Here is a 24,918-nt window from a genome sequence, read left to right as displayed (position 1 = left end):
ATATAATGATATTGACTTGGGGTCCCCATCCTATTTTCAGGAAGTTAATCATTTTGTCAATTTACGTAGAACGCTTTTATGGTGACGATATTATACCATATCTAAAATAGTAAAATAGTTACATAGGATGAAAAAAACACAATGAAATATGACTTTTGGGGTACTCTTTTATACTAATTTATTTACAAAACAATATTTTGTTCTGTATTATAACACACGACAGAATGCAGTTTCGTGTTATTAGGAAACCATAGCTCCATGATTGTACATAATGAACCATTTAATTTTGTCTTGTTATTTATAGCAACTTTTCAAATATTATAAGTAAACTTCTACCTGTAAGTGTTGAAATAGCTGCATGCAATTTTAGCAAATTTGACTTTTGGCATGAATTAACAGAATCTTAATTTAGCTAATGTGTCGACTTTCTCATTATGAGAATATCATTTCTGTTAAATTAGCTGCATCTTGAATTAGCGAAATAACAGATTAGCTAAATTTAAATAGCTAAAATAACATGCTAGCTGAAAAGACATGTTTTACAGTAGTGTTATTGTATATAGTGCATTCAGCGGCGATAGCATGACCTTCCGAATTAATGCCCTTTGAAGACTAGAATACCAAACATATTTTGTCACTGAACAAAATAGATAACACCAACCAGTGACATCCATAGTTACTATATGTCTATATGTACACCAACATACTCGTATCGCCCGTCATTCTGGCGTTGAAGGTCATTCAAGGTCAAAACACTTTCATTACATTGCGCATGTACGGAAGTGGTATTCGTGAGTTACTGGAAAGCAGGATATACCAGGGACAACAATGACGTATATCAAAATAATTTGAAATCAACACATATCGTGACCAAGCTTTTAGAGTGTACAAACAAGGCGTCGTGTTCGTAACATGGTTGCTTCAAACGAGTAAGTATGACCAATCCCTACTAACTCTAATGCCTTTTTCTAGATAAAACGTTCTAATCTGCCTGATTCAGATCAGTGTTCCACAGTTGGACACACTGTACGCATCGTGGGCGATTACAGTTACGATTACAGGGCTTAAAGTCGCTCTAAGTTACCAGTAAATCGTCAAAGGTGGCTCCAGCTTTGACGGCGAAACAGAAAGAGTTTCCTCTTAAAGGACGGTGGTCGTTAAGCAACGCGTGTTCGAATTCAATGTAAACAAACAATGTATTTTACACGCGTTGTGTGACGTAGATATGAGTTCCATATCGAACAGGACGCGGCGCAAAGACCACTGCCCTTTAACTACGTGTGGTGTATTTGGAATGCACTAGGTCTTCGGAGCATCTGCAATTTTCGGGACATCGTTATCGGCGGCGACAGATGCACACAAATCAGAGACAACATTACAAATACGAATTTAGAAATAGAGATGGAGAAGCAAATACATGAAACCCCACACAGTATACAAATACACCACAACAGCGCGTGATGGACATTAAACTCACAATATGTGTTTTATAACACATCACACGTAGAATTGCCGGAGGAACGTGCATAGATCGTCTGCCGTCTTCTTCTCGACGTCTGCTAGTGGTGTCCCGATTTCTTCACAAAACGATGTAAAGACGCTTCTAGAAAACCTGATTGCGTCCTTCGTCTTCGGTGCATCTTTATTTTCTACTAGTATGTCAAATTCTTCTTCTGAACTGAAGCTAAATCGTCCAGTCTTTCGAGGCGGACCATCGATATCACCGACCGAACTAGCAGACGACATATTGGTGACGAGTGACGTCATCCCGGGGCACTATGTAATAGTCTCCCTAGGGAACTAGTAATTTCCCTTGCGCTACTATGGTAATTTAGCCGATAACACGTGATCTTGTTTTGACCAATTACAGTAAAGTAATAACGAGTGATGTGTTATAAACATTTTAGCGACCCGAAGAGCTCATTGGCGAAAACAAGGTTGACATTGGGCTCCGAGGGTCATTAAACTGTATTTTTCAGCGTTTGTGTGATGAACATTTGTATCATTATACCGAATATCTCTTAAAACATAAATTGTGGTACTCTTCATGGCAATCTCCCAGGGCGTCCCCGTAGAACTGAGTACAATGTATGAACACAAATATAAAGTTGAGAGAGTTCAAGATCAGTGATCTTTTACAAACACATGAGGATGCGACTGACGCCAAACACTGCACACACACGGCTTAGATATAAATGAACTATACGTAATATTTAAATATACATGTAATGTCAACCCACACAATACGTAACACCTACAGCAGTGGCATAACAATTTTAGGGGGTAAATCAGGTAAATTCGGGAGGAAGGAAAGAACCCGGATGGATGTAGACATAAGAATATGTCAGCAGGCAGACGCATGAATATGTCCACCTGCAATGCGCGAATCTGATTGGCTGTCTAGTTCACGAGGTATAATAATATATACAGTGTTATCGCGTTCCACAGATTTCGATCCCGTTGCTCCGTCTTCAATAGCATAGTTTAATTCAAAAGTGTCTCTGACGATCTCCCAGTGAGGACACTCTCGGAAGTCTGATGCTATCTTTGTAGCTACTATACCTTATGCTAATTACTTATAATTCTGTGCCTAACACCTATATACGTTATATGTGAAAAGAGAGAAGTAAGTTGACATGACGTCAGAATTCTGAAAAGTTTGTAGTACATATTACCAGTAAAAAAGTTTAATTATCAGATATTATTTTATACAGTCGATCAATGTATATGCATTAGTCAAACATATTAGCAGAAAGTTAGTATTTTCATGCTTCGCCAAGTCTAACATAAATTGCTTTCCCCATTATTTTGTAGATATTTGTGTGTAGTCTCATTCTAAATCAGAAGTACGGGTCAATTCCAATTTTTAGCTATATTTATCTCCAGCAATCCTTCATTAGTATGTCAACTACATATAATATTGTAATTATAATATATATGAATCTGACGTCATAGAGTGCAAATATAATTAGTCACGGATAACCAAACATTCAATAATCTCACACATGTCAATTTCTGATCTGTCTACTTAGCGTCCAACACAATGCAGTGATTGATCGTCGGGTGTATTTACTGTCAGTAGCATGCAATACGATTTTTAACAGACATGCCAATAATTGTTTAGCCTCTGAAATAAGATTATTTTTTTATTCCCATATATTGCTCTCAAATATCATATACGTGTCGGATAGTTCATACAGGTGACGACTTGTTGATAGCACTGCTTCACACATAAACATATATATTGTACGCGTATTGGAATATCATGGTGTGTATTCTTATCTACAAAATTGCAACTAGTTGACGAATGGGATTAACACATAAATACATCTCTAATCTCCATTTATTAATTTCATTAAAAATAAACTATTGATGATTTTGTTTGCAAACAATCGTAGCTCCAATCACATACTATGTAGAGGTATAAATTGTGGCTGATATTACATTCCTCCTAAATTAGCGTGGTCTGTAAAATCACAACATAACCGGGACGCGAATGGCCGCCAAAATCACGCAGGGAACAACGAGAACCACGAGACCGTGATCGTGATCCATGTACTAACCATGCCATTTGGAACAGTGGAAATGTCTGTCCTTACTTATTTCTGAATTTTGTCACATGTATTGTTACCGCGAATTTGGTTCTGTTGTGCATCCTTTTATTTTATCTGATGATTAAATTAACATCTGTGTTGTTTTTCCAGGTGACGTAACAATGCCATATACATACGACGGTCAGCGATATTATGGCCGTGCTTCTACGAGCAGTCAAGGGTGCGTCTTCATCGGTCTACTGTTTACGTTCCTGTGTTTTGTATTCGGTGGAATCTTTCTGTTGGCGTTTGGAATTTCATTTGACCACGGCAGTAACGATATTGTGTACTATATAATGAGACACAGTGGTATTGGTTGTTTGATCATGAGTATTTGCTTCCTGATAATGTTAATAGTCTACACAATAGCAGAAAAGCAAGCTATTTGTTCCGTGTAACTGTGGTTTATAATTTGGTAGCATTGTTAATTAGTGAACCACATAGTTGAATGGGAAGATACTTGTTTCCGGTACTGCCTATGTTTAGATAAACACTGTGACGTCATTCATGAATCATGACATCACGAATACACCCTGAAGATATACCACATTGTTCCAGGCCAGGAAGGAACGCAGTGACATTTCCAGTCGACTATGTTGTCCTAAATTTATTTAATCAGTCATGTCGACGTCATGTCTAAATTGTCCAGTTGTACCGACAAAAGCCCGGACATCACTTGACATTTGAACCTTGCCACATTATGTGTTCGCATTCTGGGATGAGGAATGTATACGAGTTCTGGAATACATTCCATGACTGTCGTTAATATTTGGTTGTCGAGTGAATGGAAGTTTTCGAATTTTTTACTTACATTGTTAGGTTCTTTTAAAGATCGTGCATTACATATACATTTACATTTTCACAACAATTAACATTTTTTGTTAAAATTTTCCTCAATGCATAAATTAACATAATCATAATAGTTTAGCCAAAGTTCTAACAATCTCACTCTATTTTTAAAATAACAACATCTTGGATCAGCGAAATTAAATGGTAGCTAAATTTCCAACTTTACTGGATGTATATCAAACTCGTATATATTAATAATGTCGTTTTTTCACTTGTAGACACAATCCTGAATCTTGTTATTGAAAAATTACCAACCTTTTATGTAATTGGTAATTAGCATAAAATGTTGAGAGAAAGGCATTATAGTGAGTAATTATTTTGTTGTTGTTGTTGTTATTTTTGTTATTTATTTTTCTCAGTGCCTTGTTTAGATTTCTACATTCTAGTGATTCTCTCCAGCAATTAGAAATTAAAGCAAGGTCACACTTGTTGCACTATGTTTTATAATGCCAGTGTTCAATTAGTCAATTTTGTTTTTCGAATACAAACGTCTCCAGTTATATTATGATTTCTATGATAATATTTATTTCTACTGATCGGTCTTGTTTATATTTTACCCTTATTACACATTTCTTTCCCTGAACGAGCTTCTCTGTATACAATTCAACACAATACAATTTTAGTACACACTGCCCTCTATCATATAACCCCAGTGACAATGGCGTTCCCACTAACATATATAGATGGAGCACAGGAGGCCTAGGAACTATGATCAACTGTACGCACTCCACTCCCTATGAGGGGGGGGGGATATCGGCTGGTATCTAGTGTAATAAATGGACAAGGGAGGGATGACGTCTCCAGCGAACTCATATTTTTTAACCTGGAAAAAAACAGACTAACAGTTTGAGGCGTGGCCTGTTTAGCATTTGTCAACAACCAATCATAAGACTGGTTACGAACCACATCGAGGTTACGACTCGGTTAGCCTTGCTCAACTGGTTCGTAACCAGTCTTGTGATTGGTTCTTCGCCTCCAACTGTGCCATGCGTTCGGGCCAACCGTTAAACATTCATACATGGAGCCAATTTGTTTGGTTTTCTTGATTTATTCTGCAGATATATATAAAATATAGATTAGGCTTTTGGCGAAATTTGAAAGAGCAACTAATTTCTCCAACATGGTATTTCTTATAGATTTTATTTTTCATTCTGTTCGTCTGTTTTTTCCAATTTAAAATATATGAGCTCGCCGGAGCCTTTATCCTTTGTCTATTTCTTACACTAGCTACCTAGCTACCAGCTACCAGCTACCAGCTACCAGATACCTCGCTACCAGCAACACTAGCTACCAGATACCCCCCATAGGGAGTGCATACAGTTGATCGCCATAGTTCCTGGGCTCCCTGTGGATGGAGCAGGCAAAAAAGTAGTGGATTTCATCAAATAACAAATATAAATAAAGCTGCTACATACCAAACTAAACCAGGCTAAAAAAAAACAGTTAAGAAAGAAGCTAAAAAGACGAGAAAGAATTGCTCTAAATCGCAGTCTTTGATACGATGGTCTAATTTACCACATTACAAAAAAAATCTGTTTACTACAAGAATATTCCCGCGTGGTTAATTACCTCTCCCTCCAATTAATACCAATACATGGCGCAATTAATCCACGTTAATAATTTGCCGCAAGGACAATTCATACGTCACATGACTGTACTGGCGATGGATGAGTAGTTTAGACACAACAACCCTAATCGTCAGTATTTCACAAAAGCACGACATATTCGTACGAACAGTGAAACGTCATGGCCAATAATTGGTTGTTGTTGTAATATTGTGATGACAACTCTTTTACCGCGTTTGTGTATTAAACATTAAATATTCAAAATTGTTTAGAATGAATAAACTAACAAAGGTCATTTCACATTCACTGTCGGTATACATAACGAGATGATAATATTTTTGTTCTTTACACTTACTAGGACTGTGGTGTACTGAAGTGTAAGTCTACCTGGAGTGACAGGGTGCTTTACTATCTTTTACATGTTTCGGTCGAAACTTCATTTCTGAACATTGAGGACGTCGTTTAGTGAAACAATAAAACAAAAACATAAATTTATAATGGCAGCTCGTACTCGTGATGTAACCGTGTTGCTTTGAAAACCATAAAATAACAGTTTATAGAAACGATTGCCATCTATAATTATAGTAGTACCAATAAGTCAGACCAGGTGCACGTGAAGGGTAAGCATCTGCTGCTGGCATGCCACACCCGCCGTGATGTTTCAAAGTCATGTCAGGGAAAATATGATACTATACATGATTTTGTGAATCTGTAATGACAGTCCGATTCTGCCAATCTGTGGCGATATTATTCTAATGCTAACTAGAAACGTCTTACCTGTGCTTATATTCAGTCATGGTAGTAATACTTCCAAAACTGCTTTGATGAATATTTAACCCTCAGAACCAAACTTGGTCACCAATCAAGGCCAACAAACTGACCAAGACAAACAAACCAGACACTGCCATCGCCCAAACGGCTTCCCCAATATTCAGAAACCGAACCTGCCAGTGTTTGCCTGGGATGTACGTGAATACTCTCAAGCACATGGCAGTCCCGCTGTGTGATGATAGGAATGCCATCTGAATACTGAGAAGCAGTTGAACTGGTGAACCTTTGGAAATGTTGAAAGGTATTTGACCAGACTATGATGCTTGGCTTGTATTATGAAGATCAAAGAAAAATTTCAGATGCAATCGCTCAGGATCATTGAAGTCAAAGTCATATTTACATGCTGGTCAATATGAAATGAAAATCACAGTATTGGGCCAGGCAACTGCAACATAATGGAAGGAAGCCTCACTTGAAAACCTACTTAGCTTCCTAACTTTAAAACTACTCTACCAGTTAGAAAGAGTCAATCTCAGGGTATATAAAGTCGATCTGAGTCAATAGCAGAACAGTGATTCAAATGATTCAAATCGCCTGAAACCAGTTTCATTGAGGAAGTATTCGGGATGTAAATAAATGCACGTAATGTGGATGCACGTCTGTTTGCTTTAGCTGAGGTAGATATCACACCATTAAGTCTCAAAGAAAACGGTGTTCTGAAGTATAAGTAGCTGAGATGTCATAGAGATTATCATGGTGAATTCTAGTCAGAGTAGCTGCTATTGTAGAGCAACTTGGTCTTGAAAGGCCATCAACATCGACATTAGCACCAAACCGGAATCTACAAACTGAAAATATTCTTCAACCAGAAAAATCACACATTATCAGCTGTTGGTGTATTTGAGATTACTACTGTTGCAAAACCAAAGATACAAATTAGGAGAAAGATTGCAGTGTTGACTTATTGATTGGAGTGAACTATCCAGGCATGCATGGAGGAACGATTAGGCCGGTTAACCTTTTAACAATTGTGTGCCACATGAATATGACTAGATGACAAATCTGACAGTTATTGGTCCACTGACAAATGCACGTGAAGTTGCCAAACAGTTTAGTGTAAGTCATTGGATGAATTAAAGTTATTGCCTACTGAAAGACAGCAGTATAATGATATGTGGCTGTTCTGTAGGAAAAACAGAAAATATATGGATGGTACCTTATCCTAGGGAAAAGAGACACATGAAACCTTCCCAACAATACGAAACAGTGTGTGACAAAGTTGGCGTCCATTGAACCGCAACTAATGAAGAACGAGAAAAATGTTGTTTGACCATCAAATGAAAGAAATAACAGAAAAAGGATTTTCCAGACATTTAAGCAAAGAAGAAATAAAGAAGTACATCACATTTTCTATCACCCAGTTATACGACCTGAGAAGAAAAGCTCACCATTCAGAATTGTATTCATCTTATCGACTGCATTCAATGGTCATGAATGAGTGTTAAGAAGAATCCAGACCTTCCCAATGATTTGTTTTCTTTTTTCAGCATGCAGTTCAGTAATATAAGGGGACATTCCATTGACTGCCTTAAGGAAAACTGCAAAAGAAGCTAGGAAAGAACATCCTGTGGCCGCCAGGTTGTTGAACAAGGATACTTATATGGATGATCAAGTCCCTGAACATCTTTGAGAAGGATAATATTATTCATGTTGGAATGTATTCGAAAGACTTCATATGACAAAAGACATCTGGTTCTTTTACCCAATGATATGACCACCACATATTATAGTTGATAACTCAAAATGTAAAACAGCAAGGGAATTATGAGGTAGCAACAATAACAAAAACAACCAAAGTGAGAAGTGAATATTGGGTTGTGTGCTTGGATTTTTTTACAAAGATTATCAAAATAAAAATGCAGAATCCTCAAACTTCAGATTGAGACCCAGGTCATGGTTGATCCATGTTCTATTCATTCAACTTTTCTACCTGACTGCATGTGATTACGTCGGCCCATATATTGGTAAACTTGGAAGAAACAAAATTTTACGAACGCCAGAGCAGTGCACCTAGAAGAAGCAGTTGTCGGTTATATGATGGAGTTTGTACAAGTTCTGCATCGGCTCTTCGCAAATGGAGGAAAACACAATATTATTCAGAGTGGCAATGGAAATCATTCTGTAGGGACTCGAGTGAAACAAAACTCAAGGATTCCTGTGCAGATCAACAGATTATATGGAGATTTACCGGGCCCGAGGAAAGCTATTCACGACCAAAGACTCACTCTGTTTGAGTTACACCTATGCTAACCTAGTCAATGAGCGACCGATAGGAAGAGTACCAAATGATCCCGACGATGGTAACTATCTATGTCCAATTGATGTGTTAGTTGGGCAGGCCTCTGGCATAGTGCCTTAAGGAATTCACGGAAGGGACTAGATTGTTTCAATACATAGTTAATTCCTTCTGGAAATGCTGGTAGAGTATTGTGTTCCTTTTGTTGGTTTCATGCAACTTTGATGCGACACAACAAACAAAATCTATTATGTCTCATAAATGCTGAATACCAACTGACTAAGTCGATAACTACTATATTGTACTTAGAACTGTTACATGACTCAACAGATGTCCAATAATATAATCTGATCAGATTAGTGCATGAACCATGAACATTACATATGAATATATCCAGTGCCGTACACTACTATGTAGCGTATAGTAACATTAGTATGTTTGGTATTCATAATCCTTGTGTTCCCGTGTCCTTGACTTTACGCTTGGTGAATATTGAACATTAATCAAACAGTTTAACAATGTTCATCACGGTATTTAAGTATTTAATCTTAATCAGTTCATTGTAAGAATGTTTTTCATTGTTTAGCTTTTACAGTTTTTCCTAATTCGTTTTCATTAGGTTCCTCATATCACAGGGGGATATTTTTAAGTGTTACTTTAATAGTTTGTCAATAGTTATCCTATATTATAATATAATATATATGAATCTTACGTCATAGAGTGCAAATATAATTAGTCACAGAAAACCAAACATTCAATAATCTCCCACACTGTAATGATCATTTATAATCTGTCTACTTAACGTCCAACACAATACAGTGATTGATGTCGGTGGATTTACTTCAGTGGAACGTAACACGACTTTAATTGACATGCCAATAATTGTTCAGCCTCGGAAATATGATTTTATTTAGTTCCATATATCACTGTCAAATATTGCGTTTTCTTACTTGTTGGTGACTTGATTTGGCGCTGTTTTGAGTAATGCATACGAGTCATGCACTTATTTGCCGAATACGTAAACATCGACTGACGACGAATGAACAATAAATCTTAATGATCATAATCTGAAATAGTCCCATTTTGGTCTTGGACAACATTAATTTCAATTAATGAATTAAAATGTCATCACCATATCGTCATCCTCACCATGAAGTCCTCAATAAACAATGCTTTAATTTTGATTAACAACTTTAATTTAAGTATTATATGTGATCTTTTCTAGTATTTCATACTTGAAACATTTAAAATATAAGTATCTAAGGTAACCCATACACGTGTATGAGATTCAGTTTTAATATAACTATCAACACGGTCTAAGAACATTGTTTGAAGATTGTTGAAAGTGTTCGACCAACGTGTGACGTCATATGCGTCCTTAGAATTAATGGCACTTAGAGAAAGACGAGACGAGAGAAGATCCAGTATCAAAAACAGCCATAAATAATGTTAATTGTTAGTCTTACGTTATAAACCTGATTTATTAGTCGCTATACCTGGCTCGCCGTTTTCCTACCAGGGGCAAATAAATATTCATTAGCAGAGAGAGACTCGATTAAATGTTTGTGTCGTCCCTCGCAAATAAACCCGTGAAATTTGTATATGTTTTCAAATATTTTGCGGGCAGGCAAGTGTAATTGATATTCTAAAAAGTAAAACGTAACTAAGTTAAATAATACTACACATACTACATACACATAATAAGAGTTAGATGGATCAATTACCCAGAATGCAGTTTCTTCTTTCGAAACAAGAAGGAAGATACTGATAGCTTACGTACTTGCTTCAACATCTGGAACTCTCACGGCTAAGCTTGTTGGATACCCGAAAATAATTATGTGGATATTTTGGAATATTGAATATTTAGGAGTGAACTACGACAAACAGTCGACATCCTATCTCTTACACACCTACCTGCTATCCTGTGATGGAGTATTCCAAGTAGATGTCAGGTAGTCACGATCATTCACAAACGAATGTGTGTAACTGCCATTCACACATCTGTAAAGCTTATTACTCTGAATGGTCTCTGGTGACTTATCTAACCTGGCAATGATAACTTCTATGACTTGTCAACTGACTGACAAGAGCATACTAAAGAGCAGTTTCATGTACTCCAATAGACGATCCCCAGCGCAAGTCCGTTGTATGACAACCCATCACTCGTATTAATGTTACCAGCGCCGCCGTTCTTGCGTGGGCTGGTGACGTGTCTCAATATATGATAACGACTGGCAAGACTTGTATATTACAATACTTGATGACGACACTGCTGGAAAAGCGCACGTTATTATGTATTATTTATGTATTCTTATCACGTGTGACCGCCGTATATCCACAGTCTTTCAGATAAACAGCTCTCCTTTCGCCAGCCAGTCACACACCCACAGAAGACACCGTGACTACAGTAATTGCAGTAATTGGATTGAATATAGAATTCAACTCTGCTTCAATCACCACAAGTCTCCCGACATTTATGTTTTCTTTTCAAATTACAAGTCGATCATATCGACGTATATAAAGCTGTGGTCGTTATAAACGTTTTATAAATATACATCTTTATAAATCAAAACGAATGTTTAAATTTAAATTGACCAATCCGGAATTGATATTGTGACATCGATATTAGTTCTAGTTAATATTAATTAGATAGTTCAACATTATCCAATCAACAAGTACGTTTCTAGGCAGAGCCCCCGTTTTGTGCCCTTTACTGTGAATAGACCATTACATTTGAAATAGACCCATTCTCAATAAATTAACTGTGGGGTTCTCACTTAGCTCTTTCTCATACTAGCGAACTTCAAGTTGATATATTCATTATGTTTACATATATATTTGAGCTTAATTTTAACCAATACGTACATTCTTGAGTTATTCAAAATTGTTAGATAGAATAGTTTTGAAATGTCTTTGGTGATTCTCTCTTATGTTTCGTTCATTCATTAACATTTTTCTGATTTCCTATTATCATATTTAAAAAAATCACGACTGATAGTTATTTACTTATTGTTTTTACTCTAAGGCAATTGAAAATGATATGCATTTTTGTAAATGGTCTGGCTGATGAAACAGTCAGTAATTTGTATATATAATCGTAATTGTAATTCTCATTTTTTTCTGAAATCTAAGAGCCTGTAGCTTCGACATGTCGCCATGATATGTCGCTACATTGGCACTCTCCAGATGTTTTCTACACATGGGACAGTCACTTCTACCGTGTTACCTGTGTCGCCATGTTGTTGTGAACAACTAAAACGATTATCAAAACATTTCGCTTAGATTTTGAACGAACACCACTGAGTTGTAAATAACCCACGCAATCACCCATTAGTACACACAGTCATAGTAATCAGATAATGAACGGACGCTGACGGTGTTATCCCCAGCTTGCTGCCATTTACAGCTGATGCGCTTCACGTGAGAAATTAATATCTATTTCAGAAATTGGCACGGAAATAGCTGAAACAATGTATTGTGTGGTAGTTTGAGAGTTTGAAATTGTCCATTTTCATAATCATTTTTGAGTTCGGTACGGTCAAAATGTGAGAAAACGTACCCAACCTGTACCTGCATTAATATTTGAGTCGTATTCTTGGTAAGCGTGCAGCATGTGTTCCATTTCACCACCGCTATTGGCTAGATACGGATGACGAAACCTTCTATACACATACTTATAAATTCCTGCATTACATTTATTTGAACTTGAGAATTCATCGATTCATTATAATGAACCAAAATAATAATACCCCAACAAAAACAATTACGATACCATCCACCGGAACCCACAGTAGTTTTGGCAGTCATTCCAACTACTAATACATTGCCAGCCCGGCGCATCCCAACTTGTGGAGTATATTTTAAAGATTGCTTTTTTTCAGTATGCGTTGATATCGGCATGGAAACATTGTAGCCTCAAGTTACTCACTAAATTAAACAGGCACTTGAAAACCGACATGCCATTATAGTGTCTGGTCTCTACTCATATCACTAAACCATTTTGTACTGCAGCGTGTTTAAGTAGTATTTCGAGTTCTCAATTAACAGGATATGCGAATTGATCAGTGACAGTTTCAACAAGAATAAGGCTCAACAAACTAGAGTAGAAATATCGTCACACCCAATCAAAAATGAATGGGAAATAAATTACATTACCAAGACTATGGATGTTGGGAGATTCGAAAAGAGTGAACCATTATTAAACTTAGAATTCCACGTATATCAAAGTTGAATAATACAGACTAAGATCAACATCAGAATGAATGTGGTGTATGGTGATTTTTTTTTCAATTAATGTCAGAAAGTTATTCCTAGTTAAATTTCGTGCCCATGCAGATACACGGAAATAAATTGGGTACTGTCGTCGTCAAGGCTGCGTGCACAATTTACAAATAATTAAACTCTATTGTCACTGATACCCATGCACAATATTAGGAGACGATAATTTCACATATCGTATCTAGCAACTTTGCGCTACATTCAGTCAATTAGACAAGACGTAGAATTAGAAAGTACTCACATTATGAACAATGATGGTATTTTGTTTAGGCATGTTACGAATGATGGCGTACGCGCAAGCAATCCACTGACAGAATAAATAGGATATAACGTAAAATGAATCCAACAATAACAAAGAAAAATCGGCAAATTGTACATTTTCAAATATACACTTAAGTGACAGGCCAGATGTGACGTGATCAACAGGAATTCGCACGAACTGTGGGTGAAATGTTAACTTACATGTCATGACCACCCACTTGAAAAACAAAAAAACATCATTAATTACCGATGCTTGATAGTTCTATAATACGTAAGTTGACTTGATAAATCAATTAATCACTAGTAGGGTGACAGCTTCACGTTACTGACGACATCGTTCTCATTTTTCCATATTACCAATCTACGTTGCGGAGTTTTTAAATGAAGATTACTTGCTTAGGCCTATTATTTTAAATTATTGTTTTTTTTTATTTAACGTCGGACTGTTATTTTTAGCTGTATCTATTTTCACCCTGGATAAACGGAAAAAAATGTGGACAGTTTTCGTTAAGACCACATCGAAAACTGTTTTGTTAGGGAAAAATACGATTGCAATCAATTTGTATCGACTGCAATGCGTCTCGCATAAACACATTAGCAAGTAAATTATTTCGGGGACACAAAAAAACATTTGCCCGGACGCTAGAAAGGGGAAATTTTAATCTTGCGGAAGGGCATAATCACTACTATTTTTCTATTTACACAAACGTCATTTCTTATGAAATGCTTTTTGTAATGTACATGCATTTCAGTCTCCAAGTCATACTTCACAAAATCTAGCCAAACTTTTGTTTTGGGGCATTGATACAAGTGACAACAGTCATTACCGAGACAATTCACATTGACCGCAAAATCTCCGTGTTTTTTTTATTCCAACTCTAATCGGGATTCGCATGAAGACAATATGTACTTTTTAAACATGGAATATCTATGGTATTCATATACTGGTGTTAACTGTTTATTAGTGTCCAGCATTTCCTCTCACCCAAGCTCCCAGCAACAGGTACTCAATCCGGAAATGAATGTCTGATTGAAACAAAATAAATAGTTAATTAGCAAATCCGTTGTAACATTCGACATGTTGAGTTAACACTCCTTAACACGCACAACAGGTGATTGTCTAAAAGATTACACTCTGAGAGACGTGCATATTTTCATGCTTGACACGCAATTACGCATGTTAGTATATCCCGCCACATATTGTGAGTTATTTAGCCAATTAGCCACACGTCACCAATTGAGTTGAAATCGATTTGGCTGTGATTTAGTAATATATTAGTTGTCGCCAAGTTACTTTCTTCTGTTTTTTTCCTTATTGGTATTATAAAAAGAAGAACAGTTTCGGAAGTATGATCTCTCTCGCTGTAAGTTGTTTCCTGCCAAATTAATTCATGAATTACGTAATTGATCACTAAAATATAAAGGATATAAACCCTCGCAAAAAGTGGCGGTAAATCATCTTTGGCGACTGTTCACTTTCGAATATATTAATGCAACAGCTTGTAAAACGAGTATCACACAGATTGATACTCATAACGTATCAATTTTTGAATATTAATTAATATTAATTCTCATTTGTTATTGGACGAACAGAATCCTGATTGGGTGTTTTCGGATTGTATATCAAGCATTTACGCCACAGAGGACCAGCACAGCGAAACACCAAGAACCAAGAGTATATTTCCAGCACAGTGATAGAGGTAGGTTGTATTTTTGAGCACAGGGTACGTAGTGCCTAAATGCATTTGCTGGCTTTGTCAACCCAAATGACAATATTTCAGTACTTGTTTAGTTGAACCCACCGGTACGTATTTATTTGTTTGATTTTTTGTTTTTTTTTGCGTCCAGGGTGTTGTGCCACATGCTTAACTATTATTTGTATTAAGGTAATACAAAAGTTTCCCTTCCGTCAACGGAATACTTAATCCTAGAAATTATACACTTTCTCTTAATTTACAACAGGAATAAAACACGTTAAAAGTAATATGTGATTCAAACATTCTTCAAATGCATGCTACTATTACAATCTGTACATCAGTTGAAAGCTTGTGGCAGCAATAGTTTTTCGGCGTAGCTAAAAAGAAAATACACATACCGGAAAACAGCCCACAGCATTACGTGCTGTACAATTCACTGGTGACTGAAAGTGACAAAAAACGTCGTACAATAATGGAAATGTAAGGTCGTACGGTAATCCTGTAGATAACCATTATTTCGGCATATTCACTATCATGTTCGCTCATATCTAAGCTTTCAGATGATGTATAGGTTGTTATAGTAAGTATATATGTTTAGGAAGGAATGTCCTAATCACAGATCAATGTTTAACTCGTTTTCCCGTGAAGCTACCTTAAATTATTCTGAACAAAAAGAGAATTTACAATGTTATTAGGTTCATGGTCATTCACAGTAACGCTGGTTTTAATAAAAAAATAAAAATGTGATTCAATCGATCGTAACTCTCAATTTGATATGACTAGATTTAAATTCCAATCGCAATTTGCTTTTAACTATTTGTAGTAACTTATATTAACACACGTGGCATTTGATGTTTATTTCCCACATAACGAGATTGGCGCAGTCTCAATGACCGATAGCGGCCACGTAAATTTCAATATATGACTGGAAAAAAGAAATTATAAATTGAAATTGAAATCAAGCCAGATATAAAATAATTGTCTTATATGAAATTAGAAATTATGAGTTATTTTAATTCTTAATTATTCTTTATCCTCTATTAAAACGACTGGTCATTATTCACATCTCACCATGATTGATTCCCCTACGTCATTACGCTTTCAAGCCCAGAATTGTTTTGCAAAATGTGACAATCTTTTAAAACATACTATATACAAATAACACAATTCACTTCGAAAGCAAAGACTTTCAAAGTAAATTAAACATAACACGATCCCGTCATTTTTTCATAGGTTTGAAATATAGACTGTATGTGCATGTATAATATTATAGTTATATTTGTATATTAGCGTTTGACAATGTGTACTAGTTCCAATCCCCTCTAGTGCTGGGTTTTGAGAAATACATTAACATGTGATTAGCATTCACATAACACATGCAACATTGTAACTATTTAAGTACGTCAGTAACCAAAACACATTTTAACACATAATCAGTTGTCATTTGTTTCATGTTAGGTGATATTTAAAATATTTGAACCAAACCTCTTATTTGAAATATTTAAATGGACCTTTCGAACTTTTGAATATCCTGAATATTGTTATTATTTAATTATATTAGGCTGATATTCTAAATTTCTAGCTATAACTGGAGTAATGATAAAACACAGTAAACCAAAAACGTTTGCTTGGAGCCAAGATACGATAACTACGTTAACTACATCTATTTAAATCGGAATGATAAGATTACACGTTGAAATTGAACAGAGATGAAGCGATGTTGATAGAATTATGATGTGCATTTAACACATGTAGATAACGACGCCACTTCAATTGCCAACAGAAATCAACTTTAATTTGTACGGAAAATCAAATATTCAACTAAAATGATATGGGTCAATATTACCAGCTGACTCATACTTTTGAACTGTGCCTGGCCAGTTCTCCATATAATGTAAAGATGATAGGCGTAGCTCACGATGCCAGATAGATCTGGGGAACTCTCCAAGATCCTATGAACAATCTCTACCATCATAACTTTCAACATTAATTTTCTCCTAGTGTGTCACAATGACTAGAATAGTAGCAGTATCAAGCGAATACATAATCATACATGGTAAAACACGTGCCCATCAGATTTGGCAAATTGTGAACTACTCTTGTCTTACTAGATCCAAGCTGATGAGAACCTACCCTAGGGGTATACCATTAAACCACATGTTTAGTGTCACTGTGAACAGCGTGAAATGCTATAGTCATAAACATTCCGTATGAACATGAGCCGCCTATATCATTATTCCAAGAATTATCCTTTAAGTTATGATAGGGTGAAATATTTATCATTTCTTCCTCCAAGGAAAACCTATGCTCATAAAGATATTTCATTTTTCATTTCCAGTGATGTCGCGTTGTGATCATGATAGCACGATACAGTTGATTTTGCAGCAGATTATTCTGTTTCTCTCTGAACTAGATGCGTTCATTATTCACGGCATACAAACAATTTACTTAGTATTGGGAAAACAACTTTTTCCACACTTTGATTGTAGCGTGGATATACCTGCGCGTTCAATGGAATTGCTGGACAGATATGGATGCAAAATATAATGTAAATTAATGCGATGTATTAGTTTGCACTTTCCAATTCCCTATTTTCGTAAACTGTTGCAGTTGACCGTAGACTGTTGCCGACCAGCGGTCATAAACGGAACAATAGTGAAACGCGTCATGGTCTAGTTTTATTCTGTGTAGCGATAATAAATACATAATCCAAGCCTCAACATCACAAGTGTTTTGCGTATTTGTCAATTGTCGACGCGTTGCAAACGCAGGACAAAACACCACGGACTCGATTTGTACTGAAAAACAATTGAAGAATGCTAAGACAGACGTGAGTCTACTACACCTTTTGTGACACAGCTGATACTAATTATGTTATAAAGATGCTAAAAACCTTTTTTTCTAATTTCCGAAATCGATACAATTTCTACAGATACTAGTGGCCACATGGTCGGAAACCCTAGGCGTATGATGCATAGTAGAAAAGTATTATTACTTACTTGTCGTATATATATCTTACATCACAACAGTTGGCATTGAATATACACCCCCGTATCACAGATATTCCTTACTTGCATGGATAGCAGTGAAATTCCACCATTGCTGTAGCTATTTGGCATCTGACAAGAGTCCGTATAGGTAATACCGATATCATAGATGAGAGACAGAGCCAGAAATGCACCGACAATTAGAAACATATATGACCTCCAGAGAATAGACCTTAAGTTTTAATTGAATCGAGGTTATGTGTATTTCTCCAGGGAAGTTGACAGCATTGATTGGGTTGAGGGAGGATACTATTGCCTATACATCATACACCGGTTGATTGGGTGAATGTGTCCCAAAAGATTGATATATCATACATTAATTTACAAAAGGGTAATTATACTCCACACAAGGGTGATGAAATTGAGCATTAGTTGAAAAGTGAATGCCTATATTTCACCAAGGGATTACACGTCTAATGTCAGTTGAATGGTGGGTGCCTATATTTCATCATGAAACCGGACATTGAGTATCAGATTAAGCGATCTAACCACAGGGGCTTGTCAACTTCATTGTGAAGCACCTAGAGCGAGCCTGAAGTGCGAGTGTGGGTGGGAGGGAGGTTGGGGTTCTGAGTCCCGATGACGTCGCTCCTGGAAATTATCGGGATTTTAGTCAGTTATAATCAGTTTTATTTTGCGAAAAAGAAAAAAAACCTCATACAAACTGAACTAACTTTATTATGGGCATTTTTGAAAAGCACATTCGACGATCAAATCACAAAAAAATACATTTTACATTTGAACACGGCTAACAAACAACTTACCCTTCTGTAGTTACACTATTTGTTGTAACTTCAAAATGCGTACAGTTCCTAAGACACATTTTTGCCAATTTTTGAGTGAATGCTGTCCGCCATAATGACACAGCCATCGTTGAATTACCGAGCGTAGTACGTGTACTACCAAGTTACAGTCGGAAGAATTGAAAACTGTAGGCGTCCGTAAAACGTAGTTTGTCTGATATCGTAGACAACTCGAATCATTTGCATTCACAGTAATTGCAAAAAAATAGTACTTTATCACGCGAAACTGGCATTTAGGATAAATACCTATATTTCACACAGTAATGATCGGACATTATATGAAGCATGGATAACTGCGCAAGCGCATCATGAAGCATACAAGGCATCAGAAATAAAATGAAATGGCGTATATATATATTTTATAGTTTTGTCGACCCTCAGAGAGCATTGTTAGCTCAGGTTAAGCCGTATAATGAGAGATGCAAATCCCACCCTCTAGCACTTAGTGCATTATCGTGCGTCAAATGGTTTTGTAACCAAACCCCTAGGGTAAATTAACATCATTCCATGTCAACATAAATACAAACTATCGTCAAAGTGCGCAAACACGTATACGTGCAATGTCCTGATTATATCATTCCTAGTTGAAAAACACATTTACATTTGAAGAACTGAACTAATTTACTCAACGAGACGTGTGCATAGGTAGCTCGTTCGCCGACAAAAATCGGATATTTGACACTAGGGGAAGTACTCGATTGGTCCTTCGAACCAAGCCTACCATAAAATCAATAATCTAAAATGAAAGATCTGTGAGTTCAGTGACCAAATCTTATACTATGTTAGTTTCAGTTTCAAAGATGAATTGTACTGTGATTAATGTATATATCATTTTATGCTAATATATCGTCTTATTATTTCCATATTTGGGTCGCATATATGTTCTCGCCTTATTTGCGTGGCGTGCCATGTTGATGTCATATTTCAAACCCTTCGATGACGTTATTATTTGTCTTTCAATTCGTTTGATGTAATTATTTGTTTTTGGTGATAGAACAAGAAGTTGTATGCACAGAAGTGAAATGTACATCGAAAGTATAGTCCGCACTCTATAAATTAAGCGATGTTACTTTGAGTTTTAGTTACAACTTCCAATTTCTCTTCGATTATGTTTTTTTGTGTGAGTTCAACCACAAACTATCATAGCGTTGATTTCCACTGTTAAGAGTCTAGTTTCTGAGTGGATTATGTTGAATGTCAGTCAGGCTATACAAACATCAGTATTTAAACGCTATATTAACGTTCCTTTGTATCTCCACCTGACACGTAGTAGTAATGCGGGTCAACAATATGCAAGCTTTTGAGGCATTCGAACTTAATAACAACGTTGAATGTTAGAATATTCAGTATATTCATTCAGTCCATGTAGTATTACAGTTCAAATTTATCCTTCTCTAAAAATGGATATTCACTCAATCACCAACTTAATATTTTTAAAGGCCCACGCTTTGCTGTCCAGGCGAAGTGTAATATCAATATTGAAGTGAAGTGCAAAATCTTGAATGGCTCTTTGTTTAATACGGGCAGTGACATTTGTTGTTGTCACAATTGCTGTAACATATTCTGAATTAGAATATAACGTCTATGCTTTTCTACTACAGTATTACAATGATGAAGTCGTTACAGTTACTAGTGTGTCTTCTACTTTCCCACCTGTGTGTCGGAACTCCACTAGGCAATGCGAAGGTCAGTACATCATTTTAAAGTGGACCGTAGGTTTCTCTATATTATCTCGCGGCAGCGGTAGCTAATACTTGGAATTTCACCGTAAATTTGATTAAAGCGGGGTAGTCGTCACTTGTGCATGCGTCAGATGGCCATAGCGTGTCATTGTTTACAAGCAAGCGTCTAACCATGAGCTTTTGCGTTTTTAGCGTGGTGTGTTGTTATTGTCGCTTGGTACTCAATTTCCGCGCGTGCGCAGGTGACGACCCTCCCGCTTCAATATGACCAGTGTGGGATTATAACACTATGAGTGTTTTGGTTGTTTTCTCTGAATGTAGCTTCAGAAAAATTTGATTTCGGACGTTGCTTTGCAATAGACCCCCGGGATTGCGATCCGAGAGGGGCATAAGTCTCGCAGCTCTATCGCTCTCGGCGAGATATTGGCGACCATTGATATCTAAGGTCAAACCAAATTGCATTACGTTGAACACGAACAACCCAATAAAGTTTTGGCGACCCCATGACAGTTTCCCCCTTGTACTTGATCCTTGTAAGACACGAAATATTGTATGGCAGATTTTGCATTTTCAAATAACATTGTTTAAATATTTTTTTTTCTCAGTCCAATAGCTTCTTGTCGGAGATTTTTCCTAGAGGTATTTATTCATATTAGTGTGTACATTATACAGTGTGAACTTTATTATAGAATATTTAATCTGAATATTTAGCTTGCTCTATGTAATCAAACATGCAAACAGTTCTAGGTAGTTTGCCCATGTTTACATATAACCGTATTGAACGAGGTATTTAATTACCCTTTCGTGATTGGCCTACGCATAATCCGGGACGGGCGAACGATCGATTTTTTTTGAGTAAAATATAATACAGATAGTCCCAAACGTGTTGGTCAAATGACATCGATATTAAAATGTGTAATTGAAACATGATTTGTTGTTTTACCTACGAGCTGATAGCTATATATTGCATATTTATTAAGTTATTACAAACAATAAAACATAACCAATGGTTCTTATTATGTTATGTATGACGATACTTGTCGTCGGTGACTCCATATAGGAATTTTATTTTGCAGTGGCTGACGTGTGTACTAACGTTTGTGATGGAAGTTGTAAAAGCGAGTGCCCGATCGGCGAGCTGGTCGGTTCAACCGAATGCACATGTAAAAACAATCGCGGAGTATGCTGTATAAGTAAGTTAATCATTGTACCTGTTTAGGGCGGGTAACGCATGTTTACTTCTGCCTGCATATGTTATACCGCACACTTTCGTTATTGCCATTATCAGAGAGATCATCCGCATCTTAGTTAATCCTGCTCACAAACAAACGTGCCAAACAAACATGACATTGCATTAGGTAGAAGTGAGCCAGTTAAAAAAAAAAGGTAGCTAATGATTACGAGTACACATGTTTTGCCACGAGGATGTCATCGTCATGGTGTTGTCTATTACGTGAAAAACTCAAGCATTTACCACATGTCTATCTATTTAAACGTAGCCGATCCCCAGATTGATGACTGTTCCGACTGTGGCGGCGTATGTAAAAGAGCTTGTGGCCCAAATGACGTTGAGGGCGGTGCTGCATGTGAATGTGGTAATGGAAAAAAATGCTGCATATGTAAGTTTATTTATTTCTGAGTTTATATCATGAAATTGTGCAAATTATTTGAAATCTGTGACAGTTTCAAAATGGCTTTACTCGTCAATATGACTGTACAACAATAATTAACCCCGTGTAATTTTTTTTAAGCTCTCGAAGTTCCGGAACCAACTAAAGGTGAGGGATTATTTTCACGCATTCTGACTACGTTGCATTAAATACATCGGTGTAGGCTTGGCGTGTGTGAGTCTCACCATGGAAACACAAAATCCGAGTACAATTTATATAGTTATAACGTGATAGGAAAGAAATTAACGTTTGTTTAAATTTCTGTATCGTTTCAGTTTTGAATCATTCTATAATAATTTATCGATGTTTTATAAAGGCAGAAGCCTACGCATAAATTAAAATACGCAGAATTTATTCATTTTGCAATAAACTGTACTCCAAGGCAATATAAGGAAATTGACGTAAAAAAGGTTTGGGGTCACCAGCCTTATTTTCAAGAAATTGATGGTTGTATTTTAGTGGAAAGTCGCCATTTTGGCACTATTATAATGCTTTTTCCTATGGCAAAAATGTTATGCAACATCTCAAAATGTAACCTGGTGACACAGGTTGAAAAAAATCATATTATTAATGAAGGAGTATATTTTGGTGTTCTGAATTATTTAAAAAATCTGGGTTTTAATAAGTGTCAACAAATGCAATTTTTCTTTAACATTGTGTTCTATGCGATTGTTCTAAACATTTTCAAGAAATGATATTAGAACACGTTTCTCAAAAAGCTTAACTGTAACACACATGATTGTACAAAATGAACTAATAAACATTGTCATGCGATTTATGACCAATTCTGTTAAAAATTATGAGTAGGCTTTTATCTTAAAACAAAATGTTCAGCACTAAAACATTACTAAAATTAAAATTTTCCCACACTTCAGGGTAATTGTTTAATATGAAGACTTAATACGTCCAATGCATTTGTAATTATTCAATTGTGTATCATACAGATGGATCTGGGCGAGGGGATCCACATTACCGAACGTTCGATAGCAAGAAGTTTAGTTTCCAAGGAAACTGTTCCTATATATTAATGAAAAACTGTGGACCGAGGAAAAGTACTGCGTTCCAAGTTGAAGTAATACAGAGAGGTCGGGACGGTGAAGAAGTGACACGGGTCTGGGCTGTCACAGTACGCATTGATCGCCACATCATCGAAATGGGCCAGAACAATTCAATTATTGTGAGTATGGGTCAAAGTTCAAACGTTCCTGCCCTCACCAAAGTGTACATATTGTCATTATTTGCATAGTATGATTTAATTTCCAGGACAATTATACAGAGCATTCAGAATAAATGCATTTTTTTCACATTTCCGGTAGTGTTTAATGCATTTAGATACGTTCAACTAGAACCCGGCAATTCAACACAGTGCAAATCCAATACATGCTGATTATAATGGATTCAAACACTTTTTCAGTGAATGCCAATGAATCTTTGTGATGATTTTTCAGATTGATAAAAAGGTCACATCATTGGATTCACTGCCAAGGTCACTGATCATCGCTGATAGTAATGTCATCCACATTAAATTAATCGATGATGTTATCAACGTAGAAATGCCATCTAGATTTAACGTCATGTGGGACGGCGACCGATTTGTTGATATTCACATTGAGCCATTGCTGTATGGAAACGTGTGTGGTCTCCTAGGCAACGCTGATGACGATCCAACCAATGATTTCAAAGACGCCAATGGAAAACTTTTGGATAACGTCGATGATTTCACCAACTCGTGGATAGTACCGGGAAGGTAAGGAAAGATTAATACACTACATAATGTATATTACATTCAATGTCAGCGACACACGTAAATACGTAGTTTAGAATTTGTGATATTCCTATATACATTTCATCAATTTCTGTGTACATTCATCGTATATTAATTCAAGTGATTAATAATATATTCACATGTCGGTAATGTGTTTCCTGTATACTACTTTTGAAACCTTTCAACTACACCAAAAATAGTCACGTGCCCAATTGGCAATCATATTAGTAAACCAAGGCATGCTGGTATTAAATGTACTTAACATTTGTTCTTATTAAGTTTGACACAAACTAAGTGTTGGTTTTTTGTATTTTTTCCTAACACAAACAGTTGCAAGAATCATTGAAGAGATTGACCGACCTACAATGACCGGAACAGTTAATGAATATATTCGTCTGAATCGCGTATAGTTTGCGGCTTTATAATAATATATTATATCGCCATCAGCGTGTCCACCTGTATTATTCTGTTTAAGGACGCTTCATTTATAAATATTAAATACTTAAACTCCGCCTCGTGGTAGCAACACAGTCACTGTTTAAATGTAAACGGTCATACTATGATGATTTACATTATTGAGAGATCAACAATATGTCGGTTCTGTTCAATGCCTGCTAAATACATAGTTTGCTTGGGTTGAA

At 36.3% G+C, this 24,918-nt stretch overlaps 1 protein-coding gene across 1 annotated transcript; it reads left to right on the top strand.

Moving 5' to 3' along the window:
* The first annotated feature begins 790 nt into the window (after positions 1–790).
* LOC102802353 (BMP-binding endothelial regulator protein-like) lies at positions 791–24,918 on the top strand. The gene is made up of 11 exons (XM_006818865.3): positions 791–929; positions 3,705–4,747; positions 15,207–15,313; positions 20,762–20,846; positions 21,448–21,481; positions 21,919–22,035; positions 22,342–22,461; positions 22,594–22,620; positions 23,457–23,689; positions 23,961–24,259; positions 24,608–24,918. The coding sequence occupies exons 4-11, from the start codon at positions 20,769–20,771 to the stop codon at positions 24,621–24,623; spliced, it is 924 nt and encodes a 307-aa protein (XP_006818928.3). The 5' UTR covers positions 791–929; positions 3,705–4,747; positions 15,207–15,313; positions 20,762–20,768; the 3' UTR covers positions 24,624–24,918.

This window comes from Saccoglossus kowalevskii, chromosome 8, assembly GCF_978046115.1.
Source record: "Saccoglossus kowalevskii chromosome 8, keSacKowa6.1, whole genome shotgun sequence".
Lineage (NCBI taxonomy): Eukaryota > Metazoa > Hemichordata > Enteropneusta > Harrimaniidae > Saccoglossus > Saccoglossus kowalevskii.
Note: the sequence above shows the minus strand (reverse complement) of the source record. Positions and strands in the feature narration are given on the sequence as shown.